The sequence below is a fragment of the Biomphalaria glabrata genome, chromosome 12 (genome assembly GCF_947242115.1).
Source record: "Biomphalaria glabrata chromosome 12, xgBioGlab47.1, whole genome shotgun sequence".
NCBI classification, from domain to species: Eukaryota; Metazoa; Mollusca; class Gastropoda; family Planorbidae; genus Biomphalaria; species Biomphalaria glabrata.
The window spans coordinates 20,147,352-20,165,190 of NC_074722.1; the positions used below are offsets into that span (position 1 = coordinate 20,147,352).

At 36.5% G+C, this 17,839-nt stretch overlaps 1 protein-coding gene across 3 annotated transcripts in view; it reads left to right on the plus strand.

Annotated features, from left to right (window-relative positions):
- Window positions 1–13,996, plus strand: part of LOC106057790 (uncharacterized) — a 77,558-nt gene extending 63,562 nt beyond the window's left edge. For 2 of the 3 annotated variants that reach the window (XM_056006859.1, XM_056006861.1), the window contains 4 exons: window positions 5,019–5,157; window positions 6,328–6,387; window positions 7,253–7,407; window positions 13,831–13,996. In XM_056006859.1, coding sequence (XP_055862834.1) covers window positions 5,019–5,157; window positions 6,328–6,387; window positions 7,253–7,407; window positions 13,831–13,897 — 421 coding nt within the window. In that variant the 3' untranslated portion in view covers window positions 13,898–13,996. The remainder of the gene's footprint in view (window positions 1–5,018; window positions 5,158–6,327; window positions 6,388–7,252; window positions 7,408–13,830) is intronic. The other variant, XM_056006860.1, reaches the window with a different exon arrangement.
- The last annotated feature ends 3,843 nt before the right edge of the window (window positions 13,997–17,839 follow it).

Below are 17,839 nucleotides of genomic sequence, written 5' to 3' on the forward strand. Positions count from 1 at the left end.
ATATCTGATTTGACACTGAGCAAGAATCAACTGTTTGAACATCTCAAACGTACACAAGGAAAAGAATCTCTTTGTAAGAGGTGCATACGCTGACAGACACTAAGAGCTTTGTCAGATACATCCCACGATTAAAAGCTTCTCTTATGTATCCATTAACTGATTGCAGTTGTTGTCAATAGACAAGAACTTGGTATTAATCGACGAGGTCCAATGTGTTAACATTTCTTCTTTCCACAAGGCTGGACACTGTCACCCAATGTATCACAAAGTATTGTCCTCCTCCTCCTCCCTTATTCAAGCCAGTCTCATGGTCAGAAGTAATAATAAGATTTATAATAATAATATCCTGAAGTGGGGTCACACGTACCAACAGGATTTCAAACTATCAATCAATCCAACGTCGCTGTCTGAATTGTCGTTTATCCAAGACAATGTTATGTTTACACAGACAATTATATACCGAGACAATTATATACCGAGACAATTATATACCGAGACAATTATATACCGAGATTATACCGAGACAATTATATACCGAGATTATACCGAGACAATTATATACCGAGATTATATCGAGACAATTATATACCGAGAATAGATAAAAGTCTTAGTCGTCACAGTGTTTGCAAATGACTTGCACATGTACATTTGATGGTGATTCTAGGAAGTAGACTTCTTGGTTTCTTCCAAAAACAAAGCAATAAATTTGACCGTGAAAGTGGTCAACGTCTTAATGACAGCGCTACGTAGACGTCCACTTGATGTCCTGGCAATCTGATCGGATCTTCAGACACACACAAAGAACCTTAAGAAATACTTCACTTAATTATCTCTTACACTTACTGTTCTATAAGATCTTAATGATCTTTTCCAATGTCCCCCAGCTCCAGCTACTGATCTATAAGATCTTAATGATCTTTTCCAATGTCCCCCAGCTCCAGCTACTGATCTATAAGATCTTAATGATCTTTTCCAATGTCCCCCAGCTCCAGCTACTGATCTATAAGATCTTAATGATCTTTTCCAATGTCCCCCAGCTCCAGCTACTGATCTATAAGATCTTAATGATCTTTTCCAATGTCCCCCAGCTCCAGCTACTGATCTATAAGATCTTAAGGATCTTTTCCAATGTCCCCCAGCTCCAGCTACTGATCTATAAGATCTTAATGATCTTTTCCAATGTCCCCCAGCTCCAGCTACTGATCTATAAGATCTTAATGATCTTTTCCAATATCATCCAGCTTCAGCTACTGTTCTATAAGATCTTAATGATCTTTTCCAATATCATCCAGCTCCAGCTACTGTTCTATAAGATATTAATGATCTTTTTCAATATCATCCAGCTCCAGCTACTGTTCTATAAGATCTTAATGATCTTTTCCAATATCATCCAGCTCCAGCTACTGTTCTATAAGATCTTAATGATCTTTTTCAATATCATCCAGCTCCAGCTACTGATCTATAAGATCTTAATGATCTTTTTCAATATCATCCAGCTCCAGCTACTGATCTATAAGATCTTAATGATCTTTTTCAATATCATCCAGCTCCAGCTACTGATCTATAAGATCTTAATGATCTTTTTCAATATCATCCAGCTCCAAGAGCTGAACAAGCGGGTTTTAGACAAGGTCGCAGCACAACAGAATACTCTGTGCAAAATATCTCCAACACTAAGAGAATCTTTTCCATGTCTTTATTGATTTCAAGAAAGCTTTCGATCGAGTATGGCACGGGGCACTCTGGGTGACAATGGAAAAGTACAACACCAATAAAAACATAATTAAATTATCCTGAACCTCTAAAAGGATGCCAACAGTGCGGTGTACTTCAACAATAATACTGGGGAGTGATTCAAAACCACAGTTTGAGTAGGACAGAACGCCTACTTTCACCAACACTCTTCAATATCTTCCTTGAAAGGTTAATGGAAGCTGCTCTCGAGGGCTATGAAGGTACTGTTAGCATTGGAAGAAGAAGAATGACTAACTTGCGCTTCGCAGATGACATTGATGGCCTAGCAGGGACAGAAGAAGAACTAGCTGACCTGGTGATGCGCATTGACAAGACTTTCGCAGCATATGGCATGCAAATAAATGCCGAAACAAAATTATGACCAATAGCCAACTGGGCTTTAAAAGGGGCATCAGTATTGGAGGTGAAAAGTGTTAGCAGCTTCAAATACATCGAAGCTATTGTCTCAGATGAGGGAACGAAAAACTTAAACTTAAAACAGTATGGAAAGACAAGGGCTTAGCCCTCGGCACCAAAGTCAGACTGATGCGCTCTCTGGTCATGGCCACATTTTTATATGCTTGCGAGTCTTGGACGCTGACTGCAGAGCTAGAGAGGAGGATCCCAACAATGGAATTGAGATGCTACAGAAGGATCCTAGGTATCACATTCAAAGACCGCATCACAAACCAATAGATTAGAGACAGGGTGATTGCAGCAATCGGATCCCATGACCTGCTAACTATTGTAAAAAAGCTTAAAATCTATGGCCATATTAACAAGATCTTCGGGGTTCACAGAGACCTTCGTTCAGGGAACAGTACCAGGAAAAAGGAAGAGGAAGGCAAAGAAAGTGATGGGAGGACAACATAAAAGAATGCCATTGAAAGAGGTTTTAAATAAGGCAAAAGACAGGAATAGAGAAAGACGGTCGACAAATCTTGCTTGGTGCCCCAACGGTCCAACAGACTAAGGGATAGGTAAAGGTAAAGGTATTGTTCTTGACATTTTGTAAGGAAAAGGTCGGGTGCAGAAATTTTATTCTGAAATGAAAATATATATTAGAATATTCGTGTGAAGTATGATTCTCCTGTATTTAGTTTAAGTGAACGCCGGTGAAAACACCGTCAGTCAAACAAACATGGAATTTTATTAGTGATCCCACGTTTTTAGACATAGAAAGTTTTTTTTTATTGACACACATCCCAATAGTTTTTGTTTGTTATTGACACACATCCCAATAGTTTTTGTTTGTTATTGACACACATCTCAATAGTTTTTTGTTTGTTATTGACACACATCCCAATAGTTTTTGTTTGTTATTGACACACATCTCAATAGTTTTTTTGTTTGTTATTGACACACATCTCCATAGTTTTTTGTTTGTTATTGACACACATCCCAATAGTTTTTGTTTGTTATTGACACACATCTCCATAGTTTTTTGTTTGTTATTGACACACATCTCAATAGACAGTTTTCTTATTGACACACGTTCCAATGTGACTTACTTAGACTTAGGTCCTCCCGCGCCATTCGGCACATTGGGCGGCAAGCGGTCTCCACAAAGATCTGTTTGAAGCCTCTTCCCACCTGGTGTCCACTGCTCTGAGGTCCTGCATGAAAGTGTAGCGCCAAGTTATACGAGAACGTCCCCTCATGCAATGCTCGTTAGGATTTGTTTATTTGAGACCTGATCTCTGTAATTGACTCCTAAAATCTGTATTTGCAATTTTTGTTGAGCCACATTTCCTCCATTGTGGCAGCCAACTACCATGTCTCGCATACATACGTTGTGTTGTTGGGGGGAAGCTTGTGCTCAGTAGGTGCACTTTTGTCTCAGTCGCAAATACGTCATGGTAGGTGTGACGATGTTTGTTTGAATGCCAGATGACTACGATGTCTTGGTTGAAGTTACAATGAGATTGTGTTCAGCAGATAATACGTTTCTGATGTCCAAATTGTGTATGTGATTCTCTAGTTTAAAATTTTGAAATCTTAAATAATATCGTGAAGCTGGAGATACTTCAAAGTATAAACTTGAAACTGAAACCTTCTCAAATAAATAGAAATCTTTTATTCTGGAACTAGGAATCACTTTAATAGTATAAACACAACATAAATGTTAATTTAATGTTAATTAATTACAATTAAACTGAAAATCTTTCACAGTAGTCGCAGATCTCTCTTAAAACTGAATCTGTAAGTCTTTTAATACTCCCTCTTGCCCCCTTCTAGTAACGTCCAAACTATTTTTAGAGCTTAGGGAAAAAACGTCATCGTTTTCAATAAACTTGTCAACATCATACAGCCGTGACCTTGCACTGCAAATATTCAATCTAAAAATAAACTTAGTGCAATAGCTAATTTATGTTACGTGAAAGTAGGCCTCCCCATCGTTTTATGATGCTGCCTAGTTATGTGAACTTATCCATATCTTTTTCTGACTCACTAAGTCTGACGGGTGATACCCTTTGCCTTATATCCCACTCGCACAATTTTAGTTTTGACCAAATTTATTCGGAGGCCAATTTTGGTTATTTAGGCTCTCCGTGTTTTCTTGTATGTATTTCCTTGTAGACTCGAGTAGTGCAGCGTCGTCAGCAAAGTCCAAGTGCTTTATTCTGCTCACGCCATGGAATACCAAAAGTCTGATTCATTGCTGTCCACATTATGTAGTCGATGGCTAAGAGGAAGATGAAGGAAGACAGGATGTCTTCCCCCCCCCCTTTCTCTTACCTGTCTCGAATCTAAGGAACTCTGTTGTTCCTTGTTCCTTAGCGAACTGATTACTCCATATGTCCCCCAGAGAGCCCTGCGCTCAATGGACTCAACGCTTTTAGTAGTGCCACGTTTCTCCCTCAAAAGCTACGGGCTTTTTCAGTTCACGGACCAAAGGTATGGAACTCACTCCCGATTGATCTCAGACAGACAACATGCTACACCACTTTTAAGAAGAACATTAAGACCTATCTGTTTAAAACTTTTTTAGATTAACTGTCATTTTAACTGTCGTGTTTGTGTTTGTAATGTTATTACAGCGCCTTGAGCCTACATTTTGTTTGTTAACAGCGCTTTATAAATACAATTATCATTATGTTCCTTCTTCTGTTTGAATACAGCAGCAAGATTGTATTGGTGTCTTAGGATCTGGATGAATGTTTCAACGAGTACGTTAGCACTAAACGTTGAGCCCACAGAAGAAATGTAAACTGAAATATTTGTATTTCAACTTTGATCATTCATTTCAATTCACTCAACTCAGATATTTTCTACTCTTCTAGAACAAGCGAGTATTCAAAAGTCGGAACAGTTTTCCAAAAGGCTGGATCTATAGAAAAATTTATCCAGACTCAACGAGAAAATTCTGAGTCTGATCTGATCTGGCTTCGCGTGAAAACATTGAGAGAATCCGACGTTTACGTAAGTCTGTGAAAACATTCAAATAACTAAAATTGCTAGTAAACAAGGTTACAAAGACAGTTTGTGTAGACACAAACTCAAAATCGGCCCCCGAAGTGGTCCGCCCAGGCAGGTAAAATGGCAGGTTTCAATATTTTCAGAAAGAATATCAGAATGAAATTCTATCAAAGGCGAATGGAGAAAGAAGGTTCACTGATCTTGTGTGGTGCCCCAAAGGTCCAGCAGACCAAGGGATGGATGAAAGTGAAGGGGACCTTAGATGTGAACCTGGCCTAACTGATGTCTTATAATGAGTATCTAATTGATCTAACTGTTTTGTAAAGGGTCAATCTCTTATTCAAAGCCTCAAAGGAATTATCTTGTGTCCCATTGGTGTGGTCTTTACAGTTTACTCGGTAATATGAAGAACTACTTATCAAGTGTTGTTTCAAATTATGTTCCACTTTTATGCGTTTTAAATAGATTTTTTCTCTTTAAAAAAAAAAGGAAACATTTTTTTGTAAATGTAATAGTTGGTATGACAGACCTTTTATAACTTAGGAATACATTTGTAAACAAAAATTTGTTTGACAAAAATTCTAAATCCGCTTGCTTAAATGTATTTAAAATATGATAAATAGTTATCTCCCTTACTAATTAGCCTCCCGTGTTTGTTACGTTTAGGCCTAATAGTGAATAGTTATAAAAAATGGTGTATTTTTATGAAAAAACTGCTAGCATAGTTGATTTAAAAAAATTAAATTTTTCGCTTTCAGAAAAAAAAAAAAAAAGCAGACGTTGCATCATAACTTTGAAAGATCTAAAATATGATGTCGGATTTTCAATATCGTTTCTAGTTGACGAGATCTAAACGTGACGGAAGGACGGACACACAGACCACACAAAACTAATAGCGTCTTATTTCTTTTCGGGGGCCGCTAAAAACTAAAGTCTTTATAAAAAAAGGAAGTTACAATTTTAAAAAACCCAGCTAAAATCACTTTTTAACAAAGTTACCTAAAAAAACACACACCAAAAGTTACGAAGTAACTTAGTGAAATTTGAGAAAACTGGTACAAATAAATTAAACTCTACAACCTCCAATCTCAATACTCGCTTTTGACAAAAAAAAATGACAATGATTTACTGTTAGCAAGATGACATTCCAATGAGTTAATAATGTTCCCACAGGGCATAGAAGATCTCAACCTGGGCGACACCAAGGAAACAAATGAGACAAAAGTTGCTTTAGTAAGTGTATAGATTTGTTTTTGTGAGAACTACAATTAATAATACTAAGATGCAATTAAACTGTTTATTAACTAAGATTTGAAATAATTCTCTACCGCCTGAGACGCTGTGATTTTTTCATCAAATAATTGACACGCAAATTGATTTCTACATATAATCTAATCAAGAGAAGAAATAAAAAAAAGAGTAAATTACCCGCTTTTATCCCTTTACTTTTATCCCTTCTACTTTTATCCCCTTTACTTTTATCCCCTGTACTTTTATCCCTTTTATTTTTATCCCTTGTACTTTTACCCCTTGTACTTTTATCCCTTGTACTTTTACCCCTTGTACTTTTATTCCTTGTACTTTTACCCCTTGTACTTTTATCCCTTGTACTTTTACCCCTTGTACTTTTATTCCTTGTACTTTTATCCCTTATACTTTTATCCCTTGTATTTTTATCCCCTTTACTTTTATCCCATTTACTTTTATCCCATTTACTTTTATCCCTTATAGTTTTATCCCTTGTACTTTTATCCCATTTACTTTTATCCCATTTACTTTTATCCCTTATACTTTTGTCCTTTGTACTTTTGTTCCCTTAACTTTTATCCTTTATACTTTTTGTCCTTTGTACTTTTGTTCCCGCTTACGACAAGTACTGAAGGCGCAGTCTATAAAAAATTTAGAACCGAAGTTTTTATTGCTATATGACGTAGTATTTGGGATTGGCCAAGTCTTACTAGTAGGTTTTTTAACAAGAAATGTTTGTCTGGAGGCAGAGAAGTGTTGATGGCATAACTCAGATACTGTTAACTGTTCAACTGAAACACAAAGAGGATAGATGTTGTTTATGCTCCTCACATTTTATCTACTTCTGTAGGTGAGTGATGGGGCAGAGGTCATCTTAGTCTCTAAAGAATTTATCATGGCGAATGCAGGTCCAGCAATGAAAGCTTATCTGCGGTCCAGTAGCTACATCAAACCAGACAGAGACACGTTGTTTCTGGATTTACAGAAAAGAGAATATTGGTCCAAGTAAGAGAACTGAGTAGAAAATTTAAAATGAACTACTTCAAAGAAACGAAGTGGCTCTGTTGTACAGATCCATGTTGACAGAAGTTGTTGGTTGCTGAGACAAACATCAACGTATACAGTTGAACATGACCTCACTTCTCCTGTACGGGGGAACATTAGGTCTAGATCATGCTCTGTATGGTCCCAGAAGAAAACATAATATTTATTTATTTACAACATTATCTTTGTGATAGAAAACTGAACAGTTATTCAAAAAAATGTCGCCAATGTAATATCTGCTTCTCTGTTCTTACACTACACAATAACGTAGATCTAGATCAAACATTTCAGACAGACTACTATTCATAGTTTCAAGACTCCCAAAACTTAACTAAAACAGGGAAAATAAAAATATAAAAAAAATTAATTTACTCTTATCTCTGAATAATTAGAATAGGGCCTAATGTTAATAACTAACAAAAGAAAAGACAGATTTTTATTGCCAATACAATGAAATGTAGTACAACCAATTCGTCGCTTGTATTTACAAGACCATCCGGCCCACACATTGATGTACACCTCTTGTCATGTACCCTCATCACAAAGTTGGGATAATGCATTTATTACATGATTCTGAAACGATTTGATATAACTAAAAACGTGAAACTTTATACTTGAAAAGCGAGCAACATGTAACTTCTTGCAATACATTAATGTATTAGGGATAACACGTTTTCTCATTAGCAAACTTATCAACAGATTTAAGCAAGAAACCTTGCATTGTTCTTGTGTCTTGATTCATTCTTTTTAGCCTATTTTTACAAAGGGTATATTAACTTACTCTGTCTCTGTAGGGTTAAAAGTTTGTACACGTTATTTCTCCCGCACCCAAGATTGGATCACGCTGAAATTTTGCACAATTATTTCTTTTACCTGATAACACAAGAATTAAAAAAACATTTAGTCAATTAACTATAGGTAAATAATAATAATTATTATTATTATTATGTTTGGTATCTTCAACAAGGGAAAGAAATCGTGCTTGCAAGATGTGTTGGTGTAAGCTGAATTAGTTTCCTTTAGGACTCTTGGGCCCAGAGTGAACACTTTTTATGCATTTAAAAAAAGATCATGTATCAACAAGATACCCCCTTCTTCCCTCTCTTTTCCACCATTGGTCCAGACAAGTGACAGGATCATAGCGCTTTGAGAAAGCTAAAAGCTAAACAAAATAATTGGTAAAAATATTTCTAATCGCACAGATTTATGATGATACAATGACACTCAATAGAAGCTTTGATTTTTTTAAAAATTATTTTATGTTTTTCTACTTCACCATTTGAACAAGCCGAAAGTTCTTGCACAAGTTACTTGCGTCAGCGCTAAGTTCAAAGCAAAACACTTCTCATCAATAAAACTAACCCTTTAACATTTAGTAACAAACATTTGAACAGTTATAACAATACAGCTCTCTTTGTTTTTACCTCATCGCTGACATTGTCCTGTTCCTAGACTTTGTTTCCCGCCTCACAAAGCTCCATTCATCATCCATTCATTACCTCAAGTGTAAGTCTCAAGACAACATTTCTAGTTCATGCTCGAATGTTGATTCCAGGCACTTATTAAAAGTTTTCGGAATTTGAAGACGCTCGTGTTAATCTATATTCAGGAGGATTTGAAGGGTTCCGCCTCTTGTTGAATATAAGTCTACATGAACATGCTCTCCAGTGGACGTTCTCATTTTGATAGTCAACAAGGTTCTTCAATCGGTGAAACCAAACTGGCGAGGAAATCTGTCCTTTTACTGCATCTGTTCTGTTGTCACAGATAGTTATTAACATTAACATACTGTAGACATTAATTAATAATAATAATAATAATAACGGAGACTGTGATTATCAAAGTAGACATAGAAGACTCTCTTTTTATTTCCGTCAAATCCTTTTGCTTTCGCACAAAACATAAACTACAAATAAAGACGTAATATAGTATAATATTATCACCTCCTTCCTTTTGAAGTTATTATCACCTCCTTCCTTTTAAAGTCGTTAAGACTGATATCTATAAGAAACTTTAACAATTCGGCGACTTCTGGTTGTCTTGATCGGCACAACAAGTTCTCTAGACGTTTGTCTATAACTGTCTGTTTCGTTTGTTCCAACAGTTTGCTGTTCATTGCCTTCGTCAGAATCATAGTATCTGGAGATGTCTTCTTCGAAACTCTTGTTCAAAAACCGTTAATTTTGTCAGTAGGTTATTTCAGCGTATGTCTTTATGATGTAAGATCTGGGTGCTGCTATCTGCCATGTTTGTCCTACACGAACTCTCACCTTCTCTCGAACAGAGTAATCTTTAGGTAATCTTGCTTTTGCATTGTATTTCACTTTGATTTTCATCTGTCGTTCGTTGAGTAATGTCTCTGCATTTTCAGCTACCGATGGTTTCAATAGTTTGGGATCAGTTGGAATGATTCCCTGAGTCTTCTACTCATCAGCAGTTGTGATGGTGAACAAGGCAGCCCGCTTGTCGGAATATTTCTATACTTGAGCATAACGAGATATGGATCTTTCCCACTTGTTTATGTTTTGTTGAATATCTGCTTTACTATACCAACATACATCTCATCTCTTTGACCATTTGATAGAGGGTACCTGGGGCTTGATGTGGTTATCTTAAAACCCCATTTAGAAGCAAACTCTCTATATTTATAGCTGTATAATGGCATATTGTCGCTCACTATTTCTTCTGGTATGTCATGTTTAGCGAAAATACCTTTCATTGCCCTAATAACACATTCTGCTGTTTTGTTCTCCAGTCGTTTTATTTCAGGGTATTTGGAGAAATAGTCTACAACTAGCAAGTAGTCATTGTTTCGCCATTCAAACAAATTTTGAACGTTGCACAGGTTGAGCATTTCATTATTGTCGAAAAAATATCTTTAGACATTCCTGGCCAAAACACACTCTGTTTTGCCTTCGATCTGGTTTTCTCAAGACCAAAATGACCTGTGTGCAACTTGTCAAGAATTTCATTTCTCATACTGGAAGGAATTATAATTCTGTTCTCATTAAACAATATTCCATTCTCTTCAAGAATACTGTCTTTTAATGACCATTACACCTTTACTGCTTCATGCTCTTGATTTTTAAACACTGGCCATCCTTTTCTCACATAATTGCTCAATAACTTCAGTTTAACATCAGATTCAGTTTCGCGACGAATTTCTTTTATCTTCTGATCACTTTCGGGAAACTCTTCAGTTGCGCTATGAGTTTTCTTAATCATGCCATCATCTGATCTTGATTACTCTTGACCACGTAATAGTTTATCATCTTCATGCAATTGAGAACTTGACGTAGGCCTACAAGTTGTTGCTAGTTGATTTCTCTGCACCTAGTCTGGTGGAACTTCATTCTGTTGCTTGACATCATGTACTTCGGCGTTTTCTTTGGCTTCAATTAGTTTCAAAGCAATAGATGTCTTCATACCTAAAACTGTATTTATTTCATTCTTGATCACATACAGATCATCTTTGACTTCCACATCGTCGACTTTAAACTCCCTTCAGTTCTAATGATTCATCCTCTAATGCTCGTAGAGTAGTATTTGAGTGCTTTAACTGACTATCAGTTTCTAAAGTGTTCCACGTTGACTCTGATATGACATTAGCTTGTGCTCCTGTGTCAATCTTCATTTTGACTATTTTTCCCATAATATTGACATCAACCATCCAAACTTTGACATTGTTGTCAGTACCAATTGCCTCAAACCACAACTCATTTACTTGGCATGTTTGACTTTCATCTTCCAGTAAATCAAAAGCCTTGAAGTGTTTCGAACGATATTTTGCAGCAAAAGGATTTCTCTTTTTACATTTTCGGCAGGTCTGTCCAAATGCTGGCCAGTTATATTTTCCATGAGATCTACCCCAAGATCTGCTATCTCTAATGACACTTGTTACATGATTCTTTGCCATTTTTTCCTGTAAGGTTTAGACTGGCTTTCTATCTTCTGTCTTCTTTAATTTATTTGCAGCATCTATATGTAGTCCTTTCATATCTATCATTTGGTTCTAGGTATGCTCGTCAGCACGAATTATGCTTGCTGCTTTCTCTAAAGTTAAGTCTACATCTCTCAGAAGTCTCTCACTCGATCCGACTGTATCGATCTATGATGAGTTCATGCTCGTCAGCACGAATTATGCTTGCTGCTTTCTCTAAAGTTAAGTCTACATCTCTCAGAAGTCTCTCACTCGATCCGACTGTATCGATCTATGATGAGTTCATGCTCGTCAGCACGAATTATGCTTGCTGCTTTCTCTAAAGTTAAGTCTACATCTCTCAGAAGTCTCTCACTCGATCCGACTGTATCGATCTATGATGAGTTCATCTCGAAGGTTGTCAGACTTGCATTCTTTTGCCAAATTCTTTAAACCAGTCTAATACTGTTCAAACGTTTCACCGTCCTTCTGATTTCTTGTGAAGAATTTAAATCTGTCATACACAGTGTTGGACTTAGGCAAAGAAAGATTCTCAAACCTTTCAATTACTTTGTCTACAGTCTCATCTTCACATACTTGAAAAGTATTGTAGATGTCTCTAGCGGGTTCACCGATCAGGTGTAACAATAAAGCTTTCTTCACTGGCTCTTTTCAGTGGCGACCAAAAACAGTTCAAAACTTTGTCTCCATTTTTTCCATCTTTCAGATAGATTGCCGTCTAGTGACAACGGTTTAGAAGGATCGAATAATTCCATTATTCGTATAGATTCTAGATTCTATGTCTAGACCTAGACCTAAAACAAAATGAATTAACGACACCACTTGATACAAATAAATTGTAATTTTAGCAATGTAGAAACCACTACCTTTTATCAGCTCTTTAAAGCAATCTGTCACAAGATCTGACACCTAATCTGTCACAAGATCTGACACCAAATCTGTCACAAGATCTGACACCAAATCTGTCACAAGATCTGACACATAATCTGTCACAAGATCTGACACCTAATCTGTCACAAGATCTGACACCTAATCTGTCACAACATCTGACACCAAATCTGTCACAAGATCTGACACCTAATCTGTCACAAGATCTGACACCAAATCTGTCACAAGATCTGACACCTAATCTGATACCAAATCTGACACCAAATCACTTCTGACACAATGTTCTGTTGTCACAGATAAATATTAACATTAACATACTGTAGACATTAATTAATAATAATGATAATAATAACAGATACTTTGTGTTTATACAAGTAGAATAGAAGACTACCTTTTTATTTTCGTCCAATCCTTTTCTTTCGCACAAAACATAAACAACAAACAATGACGTAGTCTATTTTATAAAGTAGAAAGTTAGGCGTATGTATGTATGTATGTTGCAAATAGAAATCAAAACTGTTTGACCAATCTTGATAAAACGTGGCACAAATGTTCATTGGCTGCCAACTGGGACCATGACGTATGTATAGTAGCCCTAAAACAAACTAAACACCTTCACACAAAAAAGTTGCCCAACTCTATGAAAGAATTCCTATTTTATGGATCTAGGCCATGTTTATCATGCTTACATGGAAGAAGATCGAAAGGATCTAGATCTAATTTTTAAATCTACACTTTGCGATCTTGTGACGAACCAACCCAATAATATAATCCTCATTTGATTGGACACGCTATCTGTAGTTACCTATTAAAACATTACAGGAAGACATGTCTGATTCATAGACTTTATAGTACAAGAATTATAAAACAGTTCACAATAACACACACACACAAGCTGACCTGGACACCACATTTTGACACACTAGTACAGATCAGTTCACAACACATAAACAAGAAACATAAATACACAACACTATCTATTTTGGTAAAGTGGATCTGTAGATTACTGTTAACAATTGTACACCATTATAAAGGGAAATTCGTGATTAATTTATAAACTCAGTGTCTCGTTATAGACTCACCCAAGTATTTTCACACTAACGTAACCTCTACAGGACTATACAAAATATAAACTTAGTGTTTATAAAAGATTGTAGTCACCAGCAGCATGGTAGGCCTTTATGGATAGACAGATTTAGATTTAGGGGATTCCATTATTACGAATGTGTTTAGTATTTCCCAGTGAAGTCTGTCGAGTTCTTTTATGAAAGGTGAAAGGATGACCATCACATTTAAGGTACCGGTACCCATTGTCATTCAAAGTGGTCCATTTGGCGACTCCACCGGCCAATTTGTGGACCGGCCCTCCGCGCATTTGCCCGGTTGCCCATATAATCTGTTTGCCCCTAAACACGTGTTTTAGTTGAAATATATAGTTCATTGTATTCTTTATAGCGAATGTTTACTGTCAGTGAAATAGGTTTGTACATATGGATTGAAAGAGAAACTTGTGAACATTACAAAAAAATTAATCACCAGTTGTTTTTTTCCATAAGGTTTCAAGAAAAAACAGTAAATGCTTTTGAAAATGAATTGCACATTTCAAGAAAACAGGAAAACTAAATGGACAAGAACAATGTCAAAATGAGAGTTGCCAGATAGAGCCCAGTAGTGTGAGCATTCAAACAAGTTCAATGAGACAATAAATTCAATGTACTGCAACTCTAAGTTTGTCTCTATGTAGAGTCAGCAATGTACTGTAACTCGAAGTTTGTCTCTATGTAGAGTGAGCAATGTACTGTAACTGTAAGTTTGTCTCTATGTAGAGTCAGCAATGTACTGTAACTCTAAGTTTGTCTCTATGTAGAGTGAGCAATGTACTGTAACTCTAAGTTTGTCTCTATGTAGAGTAAGCAATGTACTGTAGCTCTTAGGTTTGTCTCTATGTAGAGTGAGCAATGTACTGTAACTCTAAGTTTGTCTCTATGTAGAGTAAGCAATGTACTGTAACTCTAAGTTTGTCTCTATGTAGAGTCAGCAATGTACTGTAACTCGAAGTTTGTCTCTATGTAGAGTGAGCAATGTACTGTAACTGTAAGTTTGTCTCTATGTAGAGTCAGCAATGTACTGTAACTCTAAGTTTGTCTCTATGTAGAGTGAGCAATGTACTGTAACTCTAAGTTTGTCTCTATGTAGAGTAAGCAATGTACTGTAGCTCTTAGGTTTGTCTCTATGTAGAGTGAGCAATGTACTGTAACTCTAAGTTTGTCTCTATGTAGAGTAAGCAATGTACTGTAACTCTAAGTTTGTCTCTATGTAGAGTAAGCAATGTACTGTAACTCTAAGTTTGTCTCTATGTAGAGTAAGCAATGTACTGTAACTCTAAGTTTGTCTCTATGTAGAGTGAGCAATGTACTGTAACTCTAAGTTTGTCTCTATGTAGAGTGAGCAATGTACTGTAACTCTAAGTTTGTCTCTATGTAGAGTGAGCATTGTACTGCAACTCTAAGTTTGTCTCTATGTAGAGTGAGCAATGTACTGTAACTCTAAGGTTTGTCTCTATGTAGAGTCAGCAATGTACTGTAACTCTAAGTTTGTCTCTATGTAGAGTGAGCAATGTACTGCAACTCTAAGTTTGTCTCTATGTAGAGTGAGCAATGTACTGTAACTCTAAGTTTGTCTCTATGTAGAGTAAGCAATGTACTGTAACTCTAAGTTTGTCTCTATGTAGAGTGAGCAATGTACTGTAACTCTAAGTTTGTCTCTATGTAGAGTGAGCAATGTACTGTAACTCTAAGGTTTGTCTCTATGTAGAGTCAGCAATGTACTGTAACTGTAAGTTTGTCTCTATGTAGAGTCAGCAATGTACTGTAACTGTAAGTTTGTCTCTATGTAGAGTCAGCAATGTACTGTAACTCTAAGTTTGTCTCTATGTAGAGTGAGCAATGTACTGTAACTCTAAGTTTGTCTCTATGTAGAGTGAGCATTGTACTGCAACTCTAAGTTTGTCTCTATGTAGAGTGAGCAATGTACTGTAACTCTAAGGTTTGTCTCTATGTAGAGTCAGCAATGTACTGTAACTCTAAGTTTGTCTCTATGTAGAGTGAGCAATGTACTGCAACTCTAAGTTTGTCTCTATGTAGAGTGAGCAATGTACTGTAACTCTAAGTTTGTCTCTATGTAGAGTGAGCAATGTACTGTAACTCGAAGATTGTCTCTATGTAGAGTAAGCAATGTACTGTAACTCTTAGGTTTGTCTCTATGTAGAGTAAGCAATGTACTGTAACTCTAAGCTTGTCTCTATGTAGAGTAAGCAATGTACTGTAACTCTAAGTTTGTCTCTATGTAGAGTGAGCAATGTACTGTAACTCTAAGTTTGTCTCTATGTAGAGTGAGCAATGTACTGTAACTCTAAGGTTTGTCTCTATGTAGAGTCAGCAATGTACTGTAACTCTAAGTTTGTCTCTATGTAGAGTAAGCAATGTACTGTAACTCTTAGGTTTGTCTCTATGTAGAGTAAGCAATGTACTGTAACTCTAAGCTTGTCTCTATGTAGAGTAAGCAATGTACTGTAACTCTAAGTTTGTCTCTATGTAGAGTGAGCAATGTACTGTAACTCTAAGTTTGTCTCTATGTAGAGTGAGCAATGTACTGTAACTCTAAGGTTTGTCTCTATGTAGAGTCAGAAATGTACTGTAACTCTAAGTTTGTCTCTATGTAGAGTGAGCATTGTACTGCAACTCTAAGTTTGTCTCTATGTAGAGTGAGCAATGTACTGTAACTCTAAGGTTTGTCTCTATGTAGAGTTAGCAATGTACTGTAACTCTAAGTTTGTCTCTATGTAGAGTGAGCAATGTACTGTAACTCTAAGTTTGTCTCTATGTAGAGTGAGCAATGTACTGTAACTCTAAGTTTGTCTCTATGTAGAGTGAGCAATGTACTGTAACTCTAAGTTTGTCTCTATGTAGAGTGAGCAATGTACTGTAACTCTAAGGTTTGTCTCTATGTAGAGTCAGCAATGTACTGTAACTCTAAGTTTGTCTCTATGTAGAGTGAGCATTGTACTGCAACTCTAAGTTTGTCTCTATGTAGAGTGAGCTATGTACTGTAACTCTAAGGTTTGTCTCTATGTAGAGTCAGCAATGTACTGTAACTCTAAGTTTGTCTCTATGTAGAGTGAGCAATGTACTGCAACTCTAAGTTTGTCTCTATGTAGAGTGAGCAATGTACTGTAACTCTAAGTTTGTCTCTATGTAGAGTGAGCAATGTACTGTAACTCGAAGATTGTCTCTATGTAGAGTAAGCAATGTACTGTAACTCTTAGGTTTGTCTCTATGTAGAGTGAGCAATGTACTGTAACTCTAAGCTTGTCTCTATGTAGAGTAAGCAATGTACTGTAACTCTAAGTTTGTCTCTATGTAGAGTGAGCATTGTACTGCAACTCTAAGTTTGTCTCTATGTAGAGTGAGCAATGTACTGTAACTCTAAGGTTTGTCTCTATGTAGAGTCAGCAATGTACTGTAACTCTAAGTTTGTCTCTATGTAGAGTGAGCAATGTACTGTAACTCTAAGTTTGTCTCTATGTAGAGTGAGCAATGTACTGTAACTCTAAGTTTGTCTCTATGTAGAGTGAGCAATGTACTGTAACTCTAAGTTTGTCTCTATGTAGAGTGAGCAATGTACTGTAACTCTAAGGTTTGTCTCTATGTAGAGTCAGCAATGTACTGTAACTCTAAGTTTGTCTCTATGTAGAGTGAGCATTGTACTGCAACTCTAAGTTTGTCTCTATGTAGAGTGAGCTATGTACTGTAACTCTAAGGTTTGTCTCTATGTAGAGTCAGCAATGTACTGTAACTCTAAGTTTGTCTCTATGTAGAGTGAGCAATGTACTGCAACTCTAAGTTTGTCTCTATGTAGAGTGAGCAATGTACTGTAACTCTAAGTTTGTCTCTATGTAGAGTGAGCAATGTACTGTAACTCTAAGTTTGTCTCTATGTAGAGTGAGCAATGTACTGTAACTCTAAGTTTGTCTCTATGTAGAGTGAGCAATGTACTGTAACTCTAAGGTTTGTCTCTATGTAGAGTAAGCAATGTACTGTAACTCTTAGGTTTGTCTCTATGTAGAGTGAGCAATGTACTGTAACTCTAAGCTTGTCTCTATGTAGAGTAAGCAATGTACTGTAACTCTAAGTTTGTCTCTATGTAGAGTAAGCAATGTACTGTAACTCTAAGTTTGTCTCTATGTAGAGTGAGCAATGTACTGTAACTCGAAGATTGTCTCTATGTAGAGTGAGCAATGTACTGTAACTCGAAGATTGTCTCTATGTAGAGTAAGCAATGTACTGTAACTCTAAGTTTGTCTCTATGTAGAGTGAGCAATGTACTGTAACTCTAAGTTTGTCTCTATGTAGAGTCAGCAATGTACTGTAACTGTAAGTTTGTCTCTATGTAGAGTCAGCAATGTACTGTAACTCTAAGTTTGTCTCTATGTAGAGTGAGCAATGTACTGTAACTCTAAGTTTGTCTCTATGTAGAGTGAGCATTGTACTGCAACTCTAAGTTTGT